The 22298-nt window shown below is 43.2% G+C and overlaps 1 protein-coding gene across 1 annotated transcript in view; it reads left to right on the forward strand.

Annotated features, from left to right (window-relative positions):
• KCNH5 (potassium voltage-gated channel subfamily H member 5) overlaps positions 1-21360 on the forward strand; it is a 155775-nt gene extending 134415 nt beyond the window's left edge. Inside the window, exon 11 of the mRNA XM_062576827.1 lies at positions 20413-21360. Coding sequence (XP_062432811.1) covers positions 20413-21360 — 948 coding nt within the window. The remainder of the gene's footprint in view (positions 1-20412) is intronic.
• Positions 21361-22298: the final 938 nt, after the last annotated feature.

The raw sequence follows: 22298 nt of genomic DNA on the forward strand, positions 1-22298 counted from the left end.
CAATGTGGCTCTTGATTTCAGAGCAGTCTTTGAGAGGCAGGATCACCAGATGTCATCCCAGGGATCCTCAGACTAAATGGCAGTACAATATTTTAATGTTCTGTTGTGCTAGTTCCTTAAGGATTGTTTGACCAATTTAGATCTGGTAACATCTCTGATGGTGCCTAGACTTCCATATTAAACGTGCATGAGGCAGGAGAGCCTACTTCCATACCATTAAACCTTCCAGCATTTAACACAACATGGCCTCATCCAAAGTGCCTAAGCTGTGCCCAGTTATTTTTTGAGAAAGTACTAATGGGCCTGAGCCAAAACCATGTGAGGAATTTACCAGTATGGAGACTGAAGTAATTCCTGGTGTATTCATAGCTGTGTGACTCCAGAGAGCCCAATGTAGTCCATGCTATGCTTTCTCCCACTGAGGCCCATGTGCTGCCATGTGAGTAAGGATTACAGATTTGAGATGAGAGTTCTTCTGCAGCTCTTTCCTCTAGTCTCCTGCTCCCCTGAGCAACTCCTTGTGTCTTTGCTCCTCTTCTGGGGCACAGGGATTTGAGTGTGAAACAGTCAAAGCAAGGAGGAAGTCCTTGGAGGGTGCTGCATGGCTTTGCTAGGAAGAAGAGCAGCATAAAAATTCAAAGAGAAATCTACAGCAGCATTAACTTCACCCCTCTGTTTCTCTCTGCAAGACAACACAGCACAGCTGTCTGTAAGCAGAGTGCTGCAAAAGCTGTCTCTAGGTTTTCTTTCTCTTTCACTGGTAGCTCTGAACCTGACTCTTCTGTGTGACTCTGTCCCTCTCTTCATTTTTACAGCTTCCCATTATCGTCTCCCTTATAGTGGTCTCTTCTGTGCTACATGTGGGTCATCAGGGGCATTAGTGGTGTGGGGGGTATGGGAGCAACTGTACCTCTGACTCTGTCCCTGCAGGCATAGTGGGAGCATGGGGGCTTTTATCTACAGCCAGAAGCACAGTATGTTCCCTTTGCTGTGCCCATGTTCATGGACTGGTGAAGGATGGGATGATAAACCTGAAATCTTGCCTCTCCTTGCCTCCTCAAGCGCTTGGGTACTTCACTGAGCGTGTAAACACTTACCTGGAAAACAGGGCACTGCATATTCTCTGGGGTCTTTGGAGGACCTCATGTAGTGCAGACCCCAGCACAGTCTGGATCTATGTTTTGCTTTTAGACTGCACAGAGATGAAGAGATTAACCAATGCACTGTTATCTTTAATAGTGTTTCAGAGCCACATTAATCCTGCAGGGTATCAGCAGGCTCCTATTTTGAATATATTCTATGAGTTAAATACTCTCCCCTGAGGTCTTGATCTTGCTTCTTTAAGAGTGAGAGGCAGAACAGCACCAACTCTGTTAAGAGTAGCGCGGAGCCCAATCCTTATAATCCTTTTGTGTTACAAGAGTAGACTTATAATGGACACTTCTGTTAGCTTCTGTCTAAATCTAAATCGAAAGGGCATTTGATCTTGTTTGTCCGCCCATTGTTTTACTGTTGGTTTTTGCTGAGAAATGCAAGGCAATTTAGCATACTTGTCATTCGAGGATCTTTGAACAGTATGATACAGCTGCAGAAAAAAAATCATGCGTGCAGAAAAAGCTCATGTGTCATGTGTACTGCTGCCTGCACACAGAGACTTAGATCAGCAACTGTTATAAAAGAAGCTCTGCTGGTTTACTCCAGCAGAACATACAGGTATCTCTTCTTCAGCTAGCCAGGGAAATGAAAACCGAGTGATTTATTTGTGTGTGGACAAGGCATTAATCAGGAAACGTCCGAGATGGGCAGCATCCACAGACAAAGAAAACAAAAGCAAAAGCTATGTTAGAAGGAAGATCCAGACTGAGGATGATTTGCTGATGTGCTCTTTGTGAATTAATATTATTTAATATTATTTTATTATTTTTAATATTATTATTTTTGTCATAATTAAAACAATCTTTTAATTCACTCAGTAAAGCCTTCTACAGGCTGTCTGTTAATATTGATTCAGGGCAGTGTTTCTTGCACATGATTTGAATTTTTACTTAAAAACCCCAAAGTTTTAATGTTTTTAATCTTGTAAATACTAAAAAATGTATTTTGTGTTCACCTCCCCAAAAAACTGATGCGGAGAGAATGTTATGGGAAGCAACATTGCCATTTCATTTTTGACTGTCAGTTGAAAAACTTCTCATCACAGGTAGCAGTGTGTTTTGAAGTTGTGATGAACACTGGCGCCAGCAGTGTGGCTTGTTACTTCTGGCAGGCTTAGCTCTCCAACAGGCCATCTCTTGAGCAACTGTCCTAACGAAGCTGGATTTCCCCATAGCGTGTGGCTCCTCTGATGCCTCGTGAGCTGTGAGTCCCCATTGCAGCCTCTCCTGCGGCTGGGGCGCGTCCCGCAGTGCTCTGCCGTGTGGGTACTCTAGTGTCTGGTGCAAGTTGTGCTCGTGCTGCCTGCCCCTCGAGAGGGACTTGAGATGGTGACATGACCTTCTTTAAGATGGGGTGTAAGATTGGTGGAATTCATTGGTTTCTGAGTTGCTTCTGTCTCTATTGCCTGCAGAGGTGGCCTAGACAGCTGATCACTTCTAGTGAGAGGAACGGTGTTCTGGGTACTCCTACTGCCAAGTAGGAGGTAGGAATGAGCTACAGTCCCTTTACCTTCACCTCCTCCCTCTAAATATGCTCCTAAGCACCCATCAATCTCTGAGTCTGGAAATGTGTCAGTTAGCCCCCTCACAAAAACTATCCAAAAGGGTTTTTTCAGAGTCTGGCATCTCATCCAGGTGCTGTAAGCTGAGGTTGCTGAAGAGCTGCACGGTTGGTCTGTGAAAATAGGACTCACTAAAGCTCCCTCCCATGGCCTCCACCTCTCTGCCATGCCCAGGGGTTCAAGAGGATGCTGACAGTATTACAGATGTGTTTGTATTACCACTGACAGTAACCAGTTCATTTTGTGATGTCCTTACTGGGTCCCAGGAGCTGCCATTGCTGCAGGTGGTTCTCTGGTCGTGGCCCACCTCTGTTTGAGTAAAGCTCCTACTAAGTCCAAAGCCACAGGCATCCTAACAGGTAGGATTTGCAAAGAAAGTGCCCAGAGGAGAAATGCACCTCCAAACATTTATCTCAGAGCAATACATTTTTTTCTTGTGTGGACTATTGAGTCTAATTACCAGGCAAATCTACAACTTTTCCAACAGAGGAACCACAGAAAAAGAGGGAAATGTTGCAAAGCTGAGCTGGTCAATTCCAAATTCTCTGGTTGCTTCCTGGCATTGATTCTTGGAGCCAAACTCCAGACATTTTAGTAACTCAGCATGACTTTCGGATATAAAAATGAGTATCCACACCTGACTTTTCACTCCTTCAAGCTGCACCAGCTAGAACACACCCTGAATCATGACTAGGAAAAGGGAACCCTTGCCGGTTCACTGGGATCATCTAAATGAATTGTCATATGCTTCAGGAGGAACAGTCAGAGCTTTAGCATTCACCCAAATGGGAGATTTCTGGCTCTGCCCAAAAAAAGGATCAGTTTTATGCAGTCTAGAAATGATCAGTAATAGTTTCATAGCTGTTTTAGTCTGGAGAGGGCTCTGATTTTTTTTCTTGCACTTCATCTCCAAAGAGTTCTTTTGCTTGGCTTGTACAGAAAGGCTCCTCAGCAGCTACATACTGTAAACTTATAAAATGCTAAATAAAACTACCTGCATAATGTCTTTCTTTTCTGTGCAAGTATAAATCCATCCATTTACTGTTTTGCAGCACATGCTTCACAGATGCGATAATACCCAAACTTGCTGGATCAGCACAGGATAATTGTTGCAGTAGCACAAATTCTAAAAAAAAAAAAAAAAAAAACCTTACATTGAATGCTATTTTTAGACTGTATTCTACAGCAAAGAAATTGTGCATGTAGGAATGTGTAAAATTGTACAGAAAGGGCAAAAAAAGCTTTGTGGAGAAGGTAATATGAATCCCAGTAGTTTCAGTTAAAAATAAAACCCAGCCTGTCACTTCCAACTTAATGATAGCTGATTGACTGTGCCTTTTTTAATTGTCAGCCAGTTGCTGTGATTAGCAAGCTGCCTCAGTTTAGGTCCCATGAAGTGAAAGTCTGGAAGAGCAATTTTTTGAGTAGCTGATTTACATATATGCCAGAGGTGGGAATAGCTGTCAGGAGGAACAGGGGGATTCTGGGAAGCACTGAAAATAATCTGAGGAGCCTATTATTACATTTCTGAGCAACATACTGAAAGGCAAATAATCTTTAGTACATTTAGGAAAGCATATTTGTTGTTAATCCGTATCTTTTCCTCATCTTTTTACTTCTCAGTCTCCACAGCCCTTAGTCTTAATTTACTTCCCTTCCTAAAGATAACAAAAACAGAATATGCTTTTCAGATATAAGTTACTGTTAAAAAAAAAAGAGCATAGTGCAAGCAGTTCTAAAAGAGTCTGTAATTCTCTTAACTTCATTAATTAAACTGTCAGTGACCTTTTGAACTTTGGAGCCTCCCCTTGAACTTACTGCCCCTTACAAATCATGAAGATGGGGAGCTCAGCAACCAGCAGATGTTCTGACAACAGCAGAAAGCAGCTATTTCTAAGCAAGTTATTTCTCCTAGTCAGCTGAAATGCAGCATTTTCATTAAGATTAGTTTTGCTTTTCATTGTTTGCCCCTCAGGGCGCACGTGTCCAGGTTTCCTTCTGTGTATCCCTGACCTGGGCCGCAGAGTTCTTACCAGAGCATCCTGACACCTCAGCAATTTATTTCTAGGTCTAGCGCCCTGTTTCCACCCAATCTGCCTTCCTACACTTCCTGCCATTATAATGAACATCCATCTCCATTATGTCTCTAAGGTAAGTCCATTTTTAAATAGACTGTTGCTAGTAGTTCAAAGCAGCTCAGTTAAGAATGACCACCACACTTCTCCTAGCCTCTTGCTTCTCAGGCTATATTAGCCCTCCTGCCAAAGAAGGCTACAGTAGAAAAGTAAATGAATGAACTGAAGCATACCTTTTTTTCATGTGTTTTTAATTGTCCCCTTTTATGAAAGGGCTTATACCAATAACCTCAAGATGTTCTACAAAAGTATATAAATAATAATTTACAAGCACAATCCAGCCATACATGAGTATACTGAACATACAATAGGCTGATCCACATCAGTCCTAATTTAAAGCATTCCTCAAAAAGTTTGAATGAAGGCACTTTGCCTTGTGAATAACCCATGAATAATGTGTCCAATGAAGAACTTCTCCCAGGTCAACAGTACTCAAATTCAGTCCAGCATGTCAGATAGCTGTTAAAAGAGCAGGTAAGGGCTGTACTGGGGTAGAGGCTGATCTTGCAAAATCCCCAACAGCTCCCTTTAACCTTACTAGCTTCTTACAGGCATATACTCGTTCCACTGTGGAAATTTAGCCTCCTTGGAGGGCTTGGGCGAGACGTTTCTGGGAGAAGGTGGCTGGAGAACTGCCTGTCTACTGTGGGAGGCTCAGCACCTATAGTTCGATGTTTTTGGATGTCAGGTAACCTCTACTGTACTTTGAGGTGTAGTGAAAAAATCAAGCCAGGGAAGACCAGAGAGGATGCTCTAGCCAGACTTCTAGAGGTTGAAAGGAGCACTTAGAAGCTAATGGGGCATCTGAGAGGAAAAAGTGATAGAGCCAGTGGTAGAGATCTGTGCTTGTTTCATCTGAGCGGCTGCTCAGCATCCTCGCAGCAGTGTTCATCCTGTACCAGCTGGTGTTTTGTTAATTGTAGATGCTAAAAGAATGGTAGAAAGGTTACTATCAGTGTGTAAACAGGGTGCAACACAATCACAAATGGGGAACTGTCAAATCATCAGTTTTCTAGATTGCAAAGACCTGTTAAGTTTTCAGGTATAGTGTTTTTTTATCCCCAGACAAAAAGAGGGGACAAATCAGCTGGACTAATTCCAGTTGTACATCAGGAGGTCATTTCTGATCATTTTTAAAGCCAGATTTGCCAAAGTATACAATATGGAGGATTACAAACTAATTTGTTTGGGTCTGGCGCAATGAGATAAGCTAAGGCTGCAAAAACAGCAGGCTCAGCCCCTAAGGAGCATCCTGTGTTAGTGCCTAAATGCATGGATAGGAACATAAAACAGGGCTGATGAGCTTTACAGAGATCCACATCTAGAGAAAAGGCGATCACTGCAATATAGGTATCAGGGAGGATCACCAAGAATCATGTAGAGAAATATGAAGGCCCATTTTCCCTGAGAACAGGCAAAATGCCAGCACACAGTAGAATGATACTCGCAACGAGGATATAGCCAGATCACTAAAATCCTCCCCAACAGAGCCTTAGTTTATTGGCATGGAAGCCCAGGGATTGATTTAATGCAGGCAGCATGTAAATGTGAAGGAAATGGCTCTTCACCACACCATCTGTTTATCCCATCCCCATATCCCCTCTGGTTAACCCTTTTGTGCTGTCTCTTCCTCTTGCTGATACCCTTCATAAAGCAATACAAAGGTCTGTGGAGTCGCCCAGTTGCTCAGTTCTTCAGTCACATCTTCTCAGGTTAGAACAAACATGTAACAGTCCTTTTGGGGATGGTCAGAGCACCTGCTCGTCCCCATGTCTTCATCATGTAGGCAGCCCACTGACTTTGCCATAGAGACGCTCTGATACCGCTGTCATTAACTGCTTATTTTCTTCAGAAAGTAAGCGTCAGGGGACAGTGGACTTCACTGTTTAAATTTTTCATCGCCATTGTAGTATTTCCTTGCTAGCACAGGTAGCTGTCTAGTTGGTGGACAACTCTCCTTCTCCAGGCTCTTCTGAGTATGGGCAATTTTGATCAAAGAACAGGGAGTATGAACTGAGTTTTTGCGTCCTTTCCCTTGCAGTTTCCACTCCAGAAAGAACGAGCTGTTCCCAGGTGCTGAATCAGGCACAAGGAGACATTACCAAAATCTCTGAAACAGACTCTTTGCTCTCCAGAAAGTTTTCATTTGTTCATGTCATAAATCAAAGGCCCTGTTCAGCTGACAGTTACTGATGCCTCTGGAAAACTGCATTTCTTCCAGTCTCTCAGCTACAATACACCGTGGCAGCTTTACACCAACCACTTGTGGTTGAAGGGAAGCGCTAGCTTTAGGTGAAGGTTGCCTGTCCTTTTTATACGATCCTTTTTCTTGACTGGATGCTCCTCAATGTTTGCATGCTTGTAGCTTAAGTCTTTTTTTCTCTCTCTAGGGGATTCTTCCCCTCTGTGGTAGTGGCTGTAACCATATTAAAGGCGATTACAGTATGTTTCAACAACCAGTACTCCTTACTCTTAAGCTGCCAACTGAGAGCTCTCAGTAGGGAAAAATTTAGCCACTGCTGGGCAAAATGTTTCCCTTGAAGAATCCCAGGGATACTTGTTATGATTATTTCACAGAGCTTTTTATATCTAAATGAGGTAGATATTAAAAGTTATAATATTAAAAGATATCAAAAGTTTAAATAACCTTTCAGTCTTTTTTTCCTGATAAACTGGGATTTGCTGATGGTTTAACTGAGTTACTTTGTGTCTATTATGCAGTGGGCTGACCCTGTCTTTCAGTCAATGAGTGATCTGCTAGGGGTGTTCATCTTTGCGGGTTCTTAATTTCAATTTAAAAGAAGTATAAAGTCACACTGCCAGTGGATTTTGTTCTTGCATCTCTGAATGGAGAAGCTGAGAAGTGAGTTGACGAATTATCGTAACTCATTCTCCCTTGCAGAGTTCCTTTGGCTTTTTCGCAGGATGTCTCACAGGAAAGGTAGGCACAATGACAGTTTAAGCTTAGGCTTCATCCAAAAGGTAGGAAACACTGGCAGCACTTATCTGCCACTTATGTCCCCAAAGGTGGATTTGGTTGAGAAAAGTTCTATCTTCTCTGGTATGTACATAGGCTGTATTTATGGATTGAGAAGGAAAAAAAGTAACTCTGAGGTATCTTGGGCACGTCTATATGGCTGAAAGTAGAACTGTGCAACTGTATGGACATAGGACCTGAATAGCAGCACAGTCAAATTAGTGCAGATCTGCTAATCAGTTCTGCCTTTCTGCAGGGACACACCACTATATTACAGCAGAGATTTTTGTGCCCTCGTCCATGGTGTGGCATAAACGTGCCCTCACTTTCAACCCCGTGAGCATTTGAAAGATCAGGTCCTTGAGCTAGATCCCTAAATCTGCTCAAGAATGCTGCTGAGGTCTTGAATTAACCTGGATTACCATCTGTAGTTGGGGACTCTCCCGGCCAGACTAGTTGCTGCTATTGGACCTGGTTCGGATCAGGAACGTCTGACTGACAAAGCAGCACAAGTTTGACCTCTCTGTTTTGTAATGTGGAACGATACGCAACAAGTTTTGGTGCCTTGGATCACAGCAGAGACAGATTCTATGATGTGCACTATCCCTTTCATTTGGGTCTATTGTTCATATGTACTGCCCTTTAAAATAATTTCTTCCTTTCTGACACATCATTTCCAAAGAAAGCTGATTATGTTCTACATTGCATGGCCTGGGAAATGCGTTGTTTTAATTTAAGCTCCCGTTATAAAAGCTTTTCAATAAATTAATGAAACTCTGAGAATGATGAACAGAGTAACTTGTAGCACATTCCATACAAAACTGAAATTTCTTAAAGCAAATCAGAATGTTTTCGATGTCAGAAGCAAGGCTTATGGTGAGAGGTAGCATCTTTTGTCAGACCTGTTGATATAGCTGGAAAAAAAGTCAGCAAGCTTTCAGTTCAAAGCCTTTTTTCAGAACTGAAGATTTCAGATTAAATTTCAGGTGCTTTATAGTCTGTTGCAGTAATTTTAAAAGAAAAAAAATCATAATGATTCCAATTAATTTAAATTTCTGCTCAAAGTAGAGGGGAGAGAATGGTTCATTTGGGCAACTATATGAAATTCTTCTGCTGGTGTATTAGATTAGAGTCTCTGTCAGGCATTCACTGACATCTGATCTTCAGATAGAAACCAACAAGAGGCACAAATGCAAAGAACAAAACAAGATTTCTGCAAATCCTCTGGGCCCAGATTTTACGTGGCATTATGCTAGGAAGATGCAGGAATACCGGCTCTGTCACAAGTACGGTTGGCCAGTGAAGATTGCAAAATGTTTCACTGGAATAAAGCCAAGGCCTTCTGAAAATTTTCACTAAGAATCAGAGACAGTGTTGCCCCTCTCCCCACCCCCGGCCCTGATACCTAAACACAAACCTCTGCAGCAGTAAACTTGTCCTGGACCAGATTTAATTTTAGCAATTAACTGTAATTACAGTTGAACCCTTCCAGCTTTGAGCTACCTGAAATCTCACTACACTTCCAGTCCCAGTATACATGCCAGACTGAGCAGCAGTGAAAAGAAAGCCTATCATTATATTAATACAACTTTTTTATTTCTTACATACCTTTATATTGCTATATTTAATCTTTTTTGCAGTATGACTTTTGCTGCTGTGGGGGCCATGGATTGGGAACCTAGAAACTTAGTTCTATCCCTAGCTTTTCCACTAAGCATCTCGAAGACCCTGGCCAAGTAGTACAACCTCTCTGCACCCTGGTGTTGACATCTGGAAAAAGTGGCAGCAACGTGAATCTAACTTTCTCCAAAGCATGGCAGTATGGGGAAAGATGTGTGCTAGATTAGTGCTGCATGTTATTATTGAACATTAATTTACTATTGCAAGTTAAATCAGACTGAAGAGCAACTTGAAAAGTGTTCTGGCGCCTTTCCCGGTCACAGAGAGCACCATTTCTGCAGCCTGCCCCAAGCTGAAACCAGTCCGCTGTCATCTGGACAGCGTGTTTATGTTCGGAAGTGTATCAGTCTTTGGGCTGGGCAAAACAAGGGCTTTTTTCTTTGAGGACTTTCTTTTTTCATCATCTGTTACTAAAATGTGCAGGCCACAGCACTTCTGCACCACAGCAAAGCCCCAATCGATTGACAGTGCTCCACACTGCCGGTGGCGTTTCGTTAGGCCTGTGCCAATAGCAAGGATTGATCCAGTGACCAGTATAAGTTTGCGAGTACCAGACCTGCCTGATCTAGCTTGACCCCATCCTGGGTGGACACTGCTTTGCAAGGAGCGTATCACCCTGCCTTCGGTCTAGGAGGGAATGGGACATTCCCATTAATTATGGAGCCCTGGGTGAAATGCCTGCGGGACTGGTGGCCACAGCATGGTCTGAATGTGTGGCTTGGTGAGCTGTGGCATCAGCTTGTTTAGGTCCATGTGGATTCCAGAAAGTAGCTGGGGTAGTTTTGTTGCTGTGGACAGAGGCAGTCTTTGTTGTAGCTCTCCTAGATCTCGTGGAGGAGCGTGAGTCCACTGATGTCAGTGGTAAAACTTCTGAAGTGCTGCTGTCCATAGGGCTGCTGTTTCACAAGGTTGGAAATCCACCAAGGTCTCTGCAAGTACCTCAACTTCCATTTTTACAGGAGCTCTGTGTTATACAGAGCAGGAAGCATCCTCAAGAGGGGAGGAGAGAAAGAGGATGAAAAATCTGCTGTTCTCTCTGCTCTAAGGCCAGGCAAAGAAATGAAGGGGAGAAAGATCCTCTTGCCCTGTGCTCTCTTTCATTGCTACCTCAGTAAAGAATAAAAGGAGAAAAGGAGGAGAGCAATAAATAAATAACTGATGCTCTCCTTTGAGAGCACATCTGCAAGATGAAGAGATGGGAAAGAGGCAGAGAGAAGGAGGAGCCTTTTCATTTGCTCACCTAGAGCAACCCTAAACTAGACCAACCTGAAATCTGCTCTGGTTAAACATCCCATAAATTCATAAATAAAGTAGCCTTGCTTGATTATTGGCTAAAATAACTGTGTTCGTATGTGGAATGTGCATTTTCCTGTCTTTGACAGTATTGGAGAAATAGGTCTGAACTGGGCTGTTCTGGAATATGTCGAGGCATCTGCTGTTTGGTTAAAAGAAAACCGAAAAAAGTGAGGTGAAAACGGGAAAAAAAAAAAGTGATTAATTTCAATTCCAGAGTCTTGTTTAAAAACCATGGCAAAGCTCCCCAGTTCCCAAGGTGCACAGCAGCCTTTTTCAGCATCTCCCACAGAGATGCGGAGCCCAGCAGGCATCAGCTAGAGCGGCTAGGCCAGCACCAAGAGAAAATCCAGGCTTTATTTTCTCCTGGGGAGCAAAACCAGGGAGGTATCCACAAGTGCTTGACCTGTGACCAGAAGGTGCTCAGATTCTGGGTGACGGAAATAGCAGAAGAGCCTGTGAACTGCAGAGGAACTCATCTGGAGAGAGCTTGACTGTACGCCTAAGTACAGAGCTGCTAATTCAGAGATTTACCTGCTCTCACAAAATGCTTTCAGGTGGTCTAAATGCGTGCAACTGTGCAAATGATGGAAGGGGCTTTGGCATTTCTTCTGAAAAATCAACTCCTTAGCATCAAAGCATAGCAAAGCCCTTAGTTAATGTCGTTCTCACAGCACTTTGGAGAGTCAGTGCCCATCACTTGAGCTGAGAATCTCAACTGATCCTTCCTTGCAAAGTGGGTGTAAAAGCCACCCTTCATCAGTGTCTGATGATGTATCAGGGCATTAGGAAAGGCATTGCATATTCATTGTGCACTGGCCTGTGCTGGTCTCAGCGCAGCAGACTCGAGCCCTTAATCTTTAATTTATAGGAATATGCATGTGTATTTTTCGTGACTTTTTAAAATAAACTATCTCAGTTTTGGCAATAAGCCAAAACATTAGCCTCTCTCTGCTATCGGCCGTAGTTCCTAGTCTCCTAGTTGCAAATAGATGGCTAGGACATAAGGAAATGCCCTATGCAGAAAGTATAGGGCACTGTTATTATCCTGTCTTATACAGGGGGAGATGGGGACATGAAGAGACAGTGTGATTTGCACAAGACCTTGCATGTGGCTAAAGACAGGGCCAGCAGTATAATCCATTCACCTGAATCCCATTCTAGGGCTATATGTACATGGGCCATGATGCTTTCAGGATCTGACAAATGTGACTTGGATCTCTGCCTGCTTCTCTTCATCTCTTTCTTCTTCAAACTAGACATGTTTTAAAGTAATGCAGAATAACTTCTGATCCATATGATGCGTAAAATAGATGAGACGAATCCACAAGCACTCTTTTTTTTAATAGGCATGCTTGTTCGCAAATGCAGATGGGCCTAATTGATGATCCATGTGCACAGATGTCTCTCTGCGAGAGTAGTCGGGTGCTGTGCAAATTGATTGCTAATGCAAAATGGGACCAGATTACAATTTGACCTACAGTGTCCAATTTCTAAAACACAGCACAAACAGTAACGAGGTGATGGAAGTTCTGGCCTTGGGAAATTGCTCATAGATAGTAGTGGAGATCTTCTGAGCTACCTCTCCCTCCCCACATGCCCAGCTTTTTCTTTAGATGAGTAACTCAGGGATACAGATCAGTATTAAGTGATGATGAAATGATTAACCCCTTTCTTGCCCATAAAAATGTGATTAAATTTCCCTTAAAAGGGCTTTTTCAGCCTCACAGAAATAGTTCTCCTTACCCTGAAATGACATCTTTGTCATGTCTATTGGAAATCTCTATATCTGTTACAAGTCAATTCTGTAATTGCTTAGGAAGAAACTACATGAATGCAGCTTCTCCATAGCAAAATTAGAATGTGCTTGGTAGGAAGCTTTTGCCTTTGCATGCTGCTGTATCTGTGAAGTCAGGATCAATGGAAATTTGCAGAAAGACTATTATTTACTGTTCCTTTCAAGCAGCCAGCAGACTAACCTACAGAAATCTTCTTTTCCTCCAAAATCCAGCATGAAAGGCTGTTTAGTGAAACATTCCTATCCCAGAGATTAACTAATTGCTCAGCAGTCAGTTATTTTCACCGCACAGCCAAGGACAGTGATTCCTTTCCCACATACAGCTGGAGCAATGGTTTAACACAAAACAGTTCTTGGGGCAGGAGGATTAAGCAGAATTTACTGGAGAGCAATTAAAACGGTTGTTAGAGCAATTTATTTTTGAAGCTGAATTTCACATCAAAGTAAAGATATCTGAGGAGAGCGTAGTGCAGGAGAACAATAAAGCCGTCATCCCAGGCCATGTATGCTGCCTCCTCCGAGTGCAGATAATACAGTGAGCCAGGAGGACGTGAAGATTTACGGGGTAAATTAGGTGAAGCAGCCTAAATGCAGTTTGCATTTGGAAAGAGACGCCCTGGCTTCAGTCTCTCTGCTTGCTTTTACATCTTGTGGCTTCTGCTGCCCTCCATTTCTGCCAGACGAATAGTGCTGCCCTGTTAGGGAGAACAGAGAGTGTCTGACCAAGCTTTTGGCCGCAGAGGTCCTGCCGGTGCAGGACACTGCAGGCAGAGGCTGCTTCTGCTCACAAGCCCTACTGAAAAGCTAGTGGAAGCTGGCTTGGAGCCAGTGCTCCTTGCTGGTGTTGCTGGTCTTGCTGGCTTTGTCTTCACGTCCTAGCTGTCTCTTCCTACCATCTTGCCATGCCCTGACCTAAGAGGGGGCCTTACTCCAAGCACTTTCTTGGGATTAAGAGCCAAAATTGTGTCTTGTGGGGGGTGCTGCCATTGCCCACTCCATTTTCGAAGGGTAGGAAACCTGCCTGGAAATGGACTTCAGTGGCAGGGAACTAGGCCAGACACAGTAAGTTCGTCCGTAGTGCATTTCAGCAACTTTTTACATCCATCCCCAAAGAAGGTTTGAATTATCGCTGACTGTTCGCATTTCCCTGCTTCACGCAGAAGCTCACAGGCTAGACTTTCAGGTGAAGGACAACTGTAGAAAGCTTTTATATCAGACTACATAGCATTTCACAGCTCTGCTAGTCCAAGCCCCAGGGCTCTAGTTGCTGTCTAATTGCAAAGACTAGTGTTATGTAAATGTAATTTCCTATTCATTCATTTCTATCATTTTTTTCAGTAGTTTAATATGTTAAATTTAAATACATTTGAATTCATGTATTTTAAAATGAAAACTTCTTAACATATTAAAAATTAAAATATTTGGTAATTATTTAACATCTGAAGAGAATAAGATTTGTAACCATTTTAACAACCAAGTATCAACAGCGACTCATGTTCTGTGTGACCTCCTAGGTTTAAAAAACATTTTGGTTTTGGAGCAAGCCTGTCTACCAAAGGTCACACGTGAGGTACTAGGCTTGATCTGGCCTAGTTATAAAACTATCAAATAAGAGAGTCCTCAGCTATGCCCTGTTTTGGTGGCAATTTCCCAGGAGCTGCTGGGCAGTCAGCTGAGTTCCCGGTTGATCTGCTGGGTGTTGAGACCTCAGCACACCCGGGGAGGGTTTCCCAGGGTGAGAGGGTGAGAATAGGGAGCCTTTCGCTGTCGCATTAGGGGGGTCATCTGATTCCTTGGGCAGCCAAAATGTCTGTTTTTTTCATAAGCTCTCTCTCTCTTGGACCCACCAGCCTGGCATGATCTTCTGTGCAGCAGTCACTCATTCTCCCTCTGCAGCTTTTAAGATAATAATGTTTATCTGGAAGGACTGGCTGGTCTCTGAGGCCGGGTAAGAAATACATCCCAGCTGGGAACTGGCAAAAACCCAGCATGTTGGAGGGAATAAAAATAGCATCAGGTGAAGGCAATAATAATGCATACATACATATATAAAAGCTTTAAGAGAAGGCCTTTTGCATGATCTGTTCCAAACCCTGACACTTGCACTGTGGGAGGGATTTGGGTTCTTCTTCTCCGCAGTCGTGCTGAGGACATCTGTATCTGCGTGACTCGCACAAAGCTCTCTTTATAGCCAGAGGAGACACACAAGCGGCTTGGGGTAGCGCTCTTCTGACCTGGTTTAACGTCTCGCTGCAGATGAAATGACTCACACCCTCCAAGTGCCTTTTTCTCTCCCTTGACTGTATGTGGTTCCTAGCAGATGAGTTCAGATGCAGACAGCTGCTTTGTAGGTGAACCCTGTTCTGAGTGCTTGAGATCTGGAAATTGGCTCTGTTTTGCAGTTTGCTCTTTGAATCAGGAAAAGAGCGCAGTAGTCTGAGTGCGGCATGGATTTGGGATTGAGTCTGACACAAATTCATCTCACTCATTAATGCAAGAAAAATGACAGTTATTATTCTACAGTGCACTCTAAGATGTGCAAATTAATAGTATTTTTGCAAAGATCTTTATAAAAGTTTGTTTTATATTTTTCAGCCTAGACATGAATTAAGCTTTTCTTCTTCTTTTCAGTTGTACTTACTGAGTTTTTTTTTTTTTAGCCTTTTCCCTAGAAAAATTGTGTGTGTGTTATTGCGGTGTTTTTCTGTCTGTGATTAGTTTCTTCATAATGTCACTCCCAAAACTTTTGAATCTATTTGCTGGCTTTGAGGAAGGAAATCTTAAACATAATTAAATTTCTAAAAATCAGTTGCCAGGTAGATATCTAAATTAGTGCCACAATTAAGGAAAACTCAAGCAGATCTTAGCTGTTCTGCAGCCCATTTGGTAGCAGCTGGTCAATGGGCATTGCCTGGCCATATATATAATCCTACACAATCTCAGCATGCAATTTGGCTGCTCTGTGGGAGAGTGCAGGGATTATTATGGTTATCCAGCAATGGTGACTAGCAGGGTTATTGCAGTTATCTAGTCCAGCAGAATGGCTGGGCTCCCCATTCTGCTTTACATGGCACTGGGAAACAAAATAGCTGGAGGAGCTGAACTGTTGTGTTTACTCTGGATTTGAGCCTGGCTGTAGCCGGAGGGCTTCACAGTGAGCAATTAGGCAGTGTGAATGATGAACACGATGAACATTAACCCAGGCTTTCCCAGGTTCAGCTTCTGGAGCTGCTGAAAGGCCATGGGAGCTCAGTCAGGTGAATTCACCTGCTATAGGGTTTCCACTCGCTTTGGAGATGCTCAGCCTCCCTTGGAAATGAAGCACATTTGTATGATGTCTCCATCTGGGCACCCAGGATTTATTAGTCACTTTGGAAATCTTCGCCTTGATGGCCTTACCTGACTTTACCTCTCTCTCACTCAGTGCACACTGGCTATATTCCTCACCATGACAACTGAGTACCCTTTTGTTATACAGTTATATATTACCATGAATTTCTATGGTGAGGGGCAGGCATGTATTGAACAGCAGTAGCAACAGTGAGACAGTCTAGGAATAGGACAGGATGATCTGTGGTCAATATATGCCACTTTTATGAACATACTGTAATTCTTTAAGACATTTATGAGTTCTTCAATCTGTCTGCATTTTTTTCCTTGAAAACCCTTGTTATGCAGTCTTTGCAAATAGAACAAGGTCATAGAGGGATGACTTTCACAGTACTGGTAGAAAAAAGGCAACAGCAAGGGATGCATTTCAAGGTGGCTGAAAAGGTCATCACTTTACTGAATAATTTGGCAAGAGAAGGGAATGGGAGAACTTCTGCAAGTCTCAGCCTTGAACCGTCTTCTCTGCTTCTTGTTCCTGCTGCTTATGTCTGGACTTAGCTTTGGGTTTGGTTACACAAGTTGGCGCTTCAAAGGGGATGTAGTGTAGCAGTTGTTTAAACTTTGTGGTCTTAGGTAAGATTTCTCTGGGAGAAGCACGGCACTGGACTGGATTCATGGTTGGACTGAGTTATCTGTCAGTGCACTGGGGAGGGAAAGGTGAACAGGGTTAAGATCAACACGGAGAATCTCAAATTACTGTTCTCTTCTGTGCCTGCCTTCTAGATAAACCAAATACTTCAGTTCCCAGGGCTGGCAGTCAGTTAACCTTTACTTAACCTTTGCTAGCTTGGTAACTAACATCACCCCCATTCTCCCTCCTTCCCAAAATGAATACATTGAAAGAAGGAAAAACAGCAACCTGGTCTCATGAAATAGGTTGTATGTCACACGGCACGGTCTTTCACAACCCCTTCCATAAGGGAAATGAATTCTGACACCAAATCCCCATCACGTCATCAAATTCAGCACTTACCTTGAGACAGGAGTATGGTTCTTTGCCCCTTGAGAAGGGCTGTACATAATACTGGTTATGCATTTCAGCCCTGGTTATGCATTTCAGAGCCAAACTGTAAATAGTGAAGACCTATGGACACATCCACTTTTCATGAGGAAGCTGAGGGGAGGGGAGGGGAGGTGTAGGGATGTGCTTCTGCCAGCTTTTGCTACCTTGAAAATATGTCATAGGAAATATGGCTCCACCAAGATAGATCAGTCCAGAATTCTGGCTTTCCATGTAATCCCTGGATTTCTTAATTCCCTATGCATTTTCTGCTGTACTTCTGTGTCAGTTTTTCTTCTTTAAAGAAGCTCCCGTAATCATTCCAGGGCTTCGCACTTTTTGTAGCAGGCAGAAAAAGAGAGATGGATTTATCAAAGAACCAGACTCTGCCAGGATCCTAATGGGGCTTAAAAGAGGCAGCAGGAGTTTCTCTTCCTGGGGACAGTGGCAGAGGATGAGCAACAGCAGGTCTTGGGGAGTGTGCGGTCTCCACCACGTGGGCCTAAGACAGAGGGAAATCCTATGGCTTTGTGAGGTTATTGAGTCCTTGATCTTGGCCAGAGCTCTGCAGTGAGATTAGGACCTAACCCCCTCTGGCTTCAATCCAGCATAGCCTCAGTGAGAGACAGTGACGTCCTCTCCTGGTACTACTTGGGTCTTATCAATGCCATGTGTGAAGTTAGCAGCTCAGAAGCCCTGCTTCCCCACAGAGTAACCCAAGCAGGGCAATAATTTTACCTGCAGCTGGTGCTCTGACACATGAGATTTTTCCACCCTGTAATGTATTTACCATCACAGTGTTCCCAGGAGGCTGGGAAATGCTGTTCTGGTGGCAGGGACATGTGGCGTGGTCGCATAAGAAGTCAGGAATGAAGCGGAGACATGATCTCAGGTCTTGCAATTTATGAGGTGGAGGTTTAACTATGGAGATGACTTTCCTTAAAGAATAGGAAAATGATCAAAGTTGCCTGCGTTCCTGCCTGGACCAGGCTGATTTGCATTGCAAATCTGATGGCATTTGTTACAGCATCCTGCGCCGTGGTCACCAGACCCTGCAGCATGGATATGTTCAGGCTCCCCAGACCTCACGTTAGCTGCATGCTGAGACACGGTAGTGCAGCTCGCTCAGACTTCAGACCCCCTGTGCTGCTGGGTTTAGCTAATCTGAGTGACATCTGGCTAAGCAGTTCTGGAACAAAGCCTCCGGTGTAGAAAAACATGCTGATTTCCTGGTTTTGGGAAGGGACCGCCTCAGGAGTGCCAGGTACCATCCATGTCAAATTAGCCAAGTTGTGGCTTTTCTTCCATAGAAGGCAAGCAGCAGTCATGGTTAATTGTAGTCTTTGCTTGGAGATAACCTCTGGCTAGAGAAATTTCAAACTGAGAGGAGAAAAGGGAGAAATGAAGAAAAGGGAGTAGCCCGGGGAAAAAAAAAAAAAAAGGAGCTGAAGATAGTTTTCAGTGAGGTGTAAGTGTTTGGTGAGGAGGAATAAAGAGCAAATTAAGAAGTGGTGCTGTGGTCTGTGTTATCACTCTGGAACAGTCTTCCCATACCCTGCATGGTGTGGAGGGGGCACAGCTGGCCACCGAGCCTGCGGGAAGGACTTGCCTTTCTGGGAGACACGTTCTCTACACTCAGTGGCTGGACATCCTCAGTGTTGTGTGATCTACCAAAGGTGCGATGCTTCCCTCCTGGGAGAAGATGCACAAAGCTACATGAGCCATCTTCTGAATCTTCATTTAGAAAGGGTGGCTTCAATTAAGTGTAATTACTTCCCTGTTTGAATCAAGAGCAAATTCTATTACATTTATTCGTTGTCCCCTGTGGTTTGTCTGAGAGAGAGACAGTTAATACATGATGGTTGGTGCTAATAAAAGGAAGCTTCCAAGTGGATATATATGTAGCTGCATCTAGGTCAGAGGAGTCAGATGAAAGTATCATCTTCTATGTTTCTCTGTTTTTTTTAACTGGGCTTCTAATAAATGTGTTAAATTTCCAAATTATTATAAGCAGCTGCATCTATCAGCAACACATGAGAATATATTTACTGCATCTGAAAGCTCTCTAATGAAGCTTTGAAGTCCAGCTCATTGCAGATTTATGCAGGAGACTAGATGTAGCTGTTGAGGCCCTCCTCTGCAATCTGAAGATGTGAGACTTGAAAGCCACTGTTGCTTTGCAGATATGGACAGGTGTGAGAAGCCTTTTTAGTTGAAAGATAAATAGATACTGAAATATAGATACTGAAACAGATATTTCAAAACCTATATTTGACTATTGTAGTCTTTTGTGTATCAAGGGCTTTCATTTATTTTTCTTACCAACACTATCCCTACATGAGCCGTATTTGTAGCTAATCACACTGTCCTTTTCACTTTACTGTCATCATCCAGAGAAACATAGTTTCCTCTTCCTGCTTCAATCCCATATTCAAGAAAGCTGTACAAACCTAAACGAGGTTGGAAAAAAAAAGAGAGAGAGATTTTTTTTTTACAGGTAACATGCATAAAAGCATAAAGGTTTTAACTCTGTGGAACCTGCCGCAGCTTGAGATTCCTTGTGCTACAGAGGCCCAAGAGATGCTGCAGAGAGAAATAGCTGCAGCACTAAATACCTTCCTCCTTTGAGTGACATGGCATCATGAAACGGTGGCTATTGCTAGCTTTTATAATAACACATTCTTGGTACGGTGTTCTTCCATGGTGCTCCCAGTGCACCCACACGTATTAGACATATAAACTCTTCAGGAAGTGCCTGTGCTGCTGTGTGAAGCCACCGTGCATACCACACAGGGAACCTAATTGCACCCTCCAGCTACTGCTACAAGCTAGTAATAAGCAGTGCTAATAAAGGAGTGCACACAGTCGGATTTTCAAATCTCCAGAACAGGGTGTACGTTGAGTTAAAGTAGCGGTAGTGTAGTCTCCACTGAATTACTGTTTCTTTTTGATCTGCACTAAAGATAGTAACTCAGCAGATGTGCATGTGAGTAATGGGTAGATATGTATCACTGTATTTGGGTTCTTGTTCGCTTTCTGTCTTCTCTTTGTTCCGTTTCTTTCCTTCTCTCATTGTCAGGATATTTTTAGTTCTTCAGGGCTGTATCTTCTGCATCAAAGATACAGGTGAAACTCACTTTTAATGTATACCTTTAAAAAAAAAAGTTTGTGTGTGTGTGTGTGTGTGTGTGTGTGTGTGTGTGTGTTTGTGTGTACTAGCTCTGCATGACGTGTGTCTAAGGTAGTTATGCTTTGATCTGCTCCATTTGAATTCACAGTAAGAAAATTATGATAGAAAAGAAGGAGAAACGGCTGTTCCCCTGTAAGAGCCGTTCTGTATCCTCATCTTGCAGTGACATTAGCCACAGTCCTGTATGCGACCTCCTTTGGGTACTGACTCTGTTTTGGATTTATCCCCTGTAGATCATCTTCCGGAAAATCAGTGATGTCAAGAAGGAAGAAGAGGAACGCCTGCGTCAGAAGAACGAGGTGACGCTGAGCATCCCTGTGGACCACCCTGTGCGGAAACTCTTCCAGAAGTTCAAGCAGCAAAAGGAGATGCGTAATCAAGGCTCAACCCACATTGACCCAGAGAGGAACCAGCTTCAAGTGGAAAGCCGTACCATGCAGAACGGGGCCTCCATCACGGGCACAAGCGTGGTCACCGTGTCTCAGATCACGCCAATCCAGACTTCCTTAGCCTACATGAAAACCAGTGAGGCTGTGAAGCAGAACAACCGGGATGCTATGGAGCTCAAGCCAAATGGAAATGGAGACCAGAAATGTCTCAAAGTGAACAGTCCCATGCGGATGAAAAATGGGAATGGCAAAGGATGGCTTCGACTAAAGAACACAATGGGGACCCATGAGGAGAAGAAGGAAGCCTGGAATAATGTCACAAAGGCTGAGTCCATGGGGTTACTGTCTGAGGACTCCAAGTGCAATGACTCAGAGAATGGTGTAAATAAAAACCCACTGAGGAAAACAGACTCTTGTGACAGTGGAATAACAAAAAGTGACCTTCGTTTGGATAAAGCTGGTGAGACTCGCAGCCCTCTGGAGCATAGCCCCATTCAGGCTGATGCTAGGCATCCTTTCTACCCTATTCCTGAGCAGGCCTTACAGACCACCCTCCAGGAAGTCAAACACGAACTCAAAGAAGATATCCAGCTGCTAAGCAGCAGGATGGCTGCCCTTGAGAAGCAGGTGGCAGAAATTTTAAAAATATTGTCTGAAAAGAACGTACCCCAGATCTCTTCCCCCAAGTCTCATTTATCACCCCAGTTACCCTCCCAAATACCTTGTCAGGATATTTTTAGTGTTTCAAGGCCTGCATCACCCGAATCAGAAAAAGATGAAATCCACTTTTAACATATACCTGTGTTTATATATGTATACAGTATATATGCAGAGGTGTGTATATACCTTTATACATATATATGTGTGTGTGTATATGGTAAATATATATACATATATATTTTCACTTGCATCCAATATGACTTGAACACACCAAGGGTTTTGATATGTAAATATTGCATGTCCAGCTGGATTCTGGCCTGCCAAAGAAAACAATTATTAACATAGATATTGCTTGTATAATATGCAGTTGACTGCATGCACACTTTACATTTATTTATAATCTCTATTATGTAATAAAAGAATGACTTTTGTCTAACAAAGGCAATGTACTATTTAAAGAATCAGGGTCTAACCTGCCAATATTGTCTTGACAGATTTGATCTCAGGCTGAGTGAATTGAGCTTTTATTTCCTCACTGTCTTTTCTGCCGAGTTAAACAATAGATTAACGTGATGTGGAGCACACGTTCAGACTCCAGTTAGTATTGTTTCCTATCATTCCATTACAATATGTACTGTATATTTGGCGGATAGATTCCTCTCCTCCTCCTCCGTAAAGGTGTCGGGGGGAGGTCGGCTCGGTTAACAGGGAAGGGCACTGTGGCAGGTGCCTGTGTAGATCACTGGAATTTATTACGTGGGTATTGTGCATGCACAGCCTTTTATTTCAAGTATCCTCCTGCTCTTTTAACAGCGTAAGAAAGAAACAATAATAATGATGATTTATGTAACAAAAAGTGGAACAAACAAATGCAGCTGCACTCCCTGCGTATTGGGGGAGGGGGGTAATCTGTTTCTTGAAAGCCTCCTTTTATTGATGCCATTTATTCGGAACTGTTAGAGTAACATTACATAGATTCTCTTCACAGCAGTCAGAAACAGTGTCTGACTCTGTCAGGATCTTCATTAGGAAGTCCAGGTTTTGCAGTCCGGGGTTGAGCGTTGCTTTTC

Source organism: Rhea pennata, chromosome 5 (assembly GCF_028389875.1).
Source record: "Rhea pennata isolate bPtePen1 chromosome 5, bPtePen1.pri, whole genome shotgun sequence".
Lineage (NCBI taxonomy): Eukaryota > Metazoa > Chordata > Aves > Rheiformes > Rheidae > Rhea > Rhea pennata.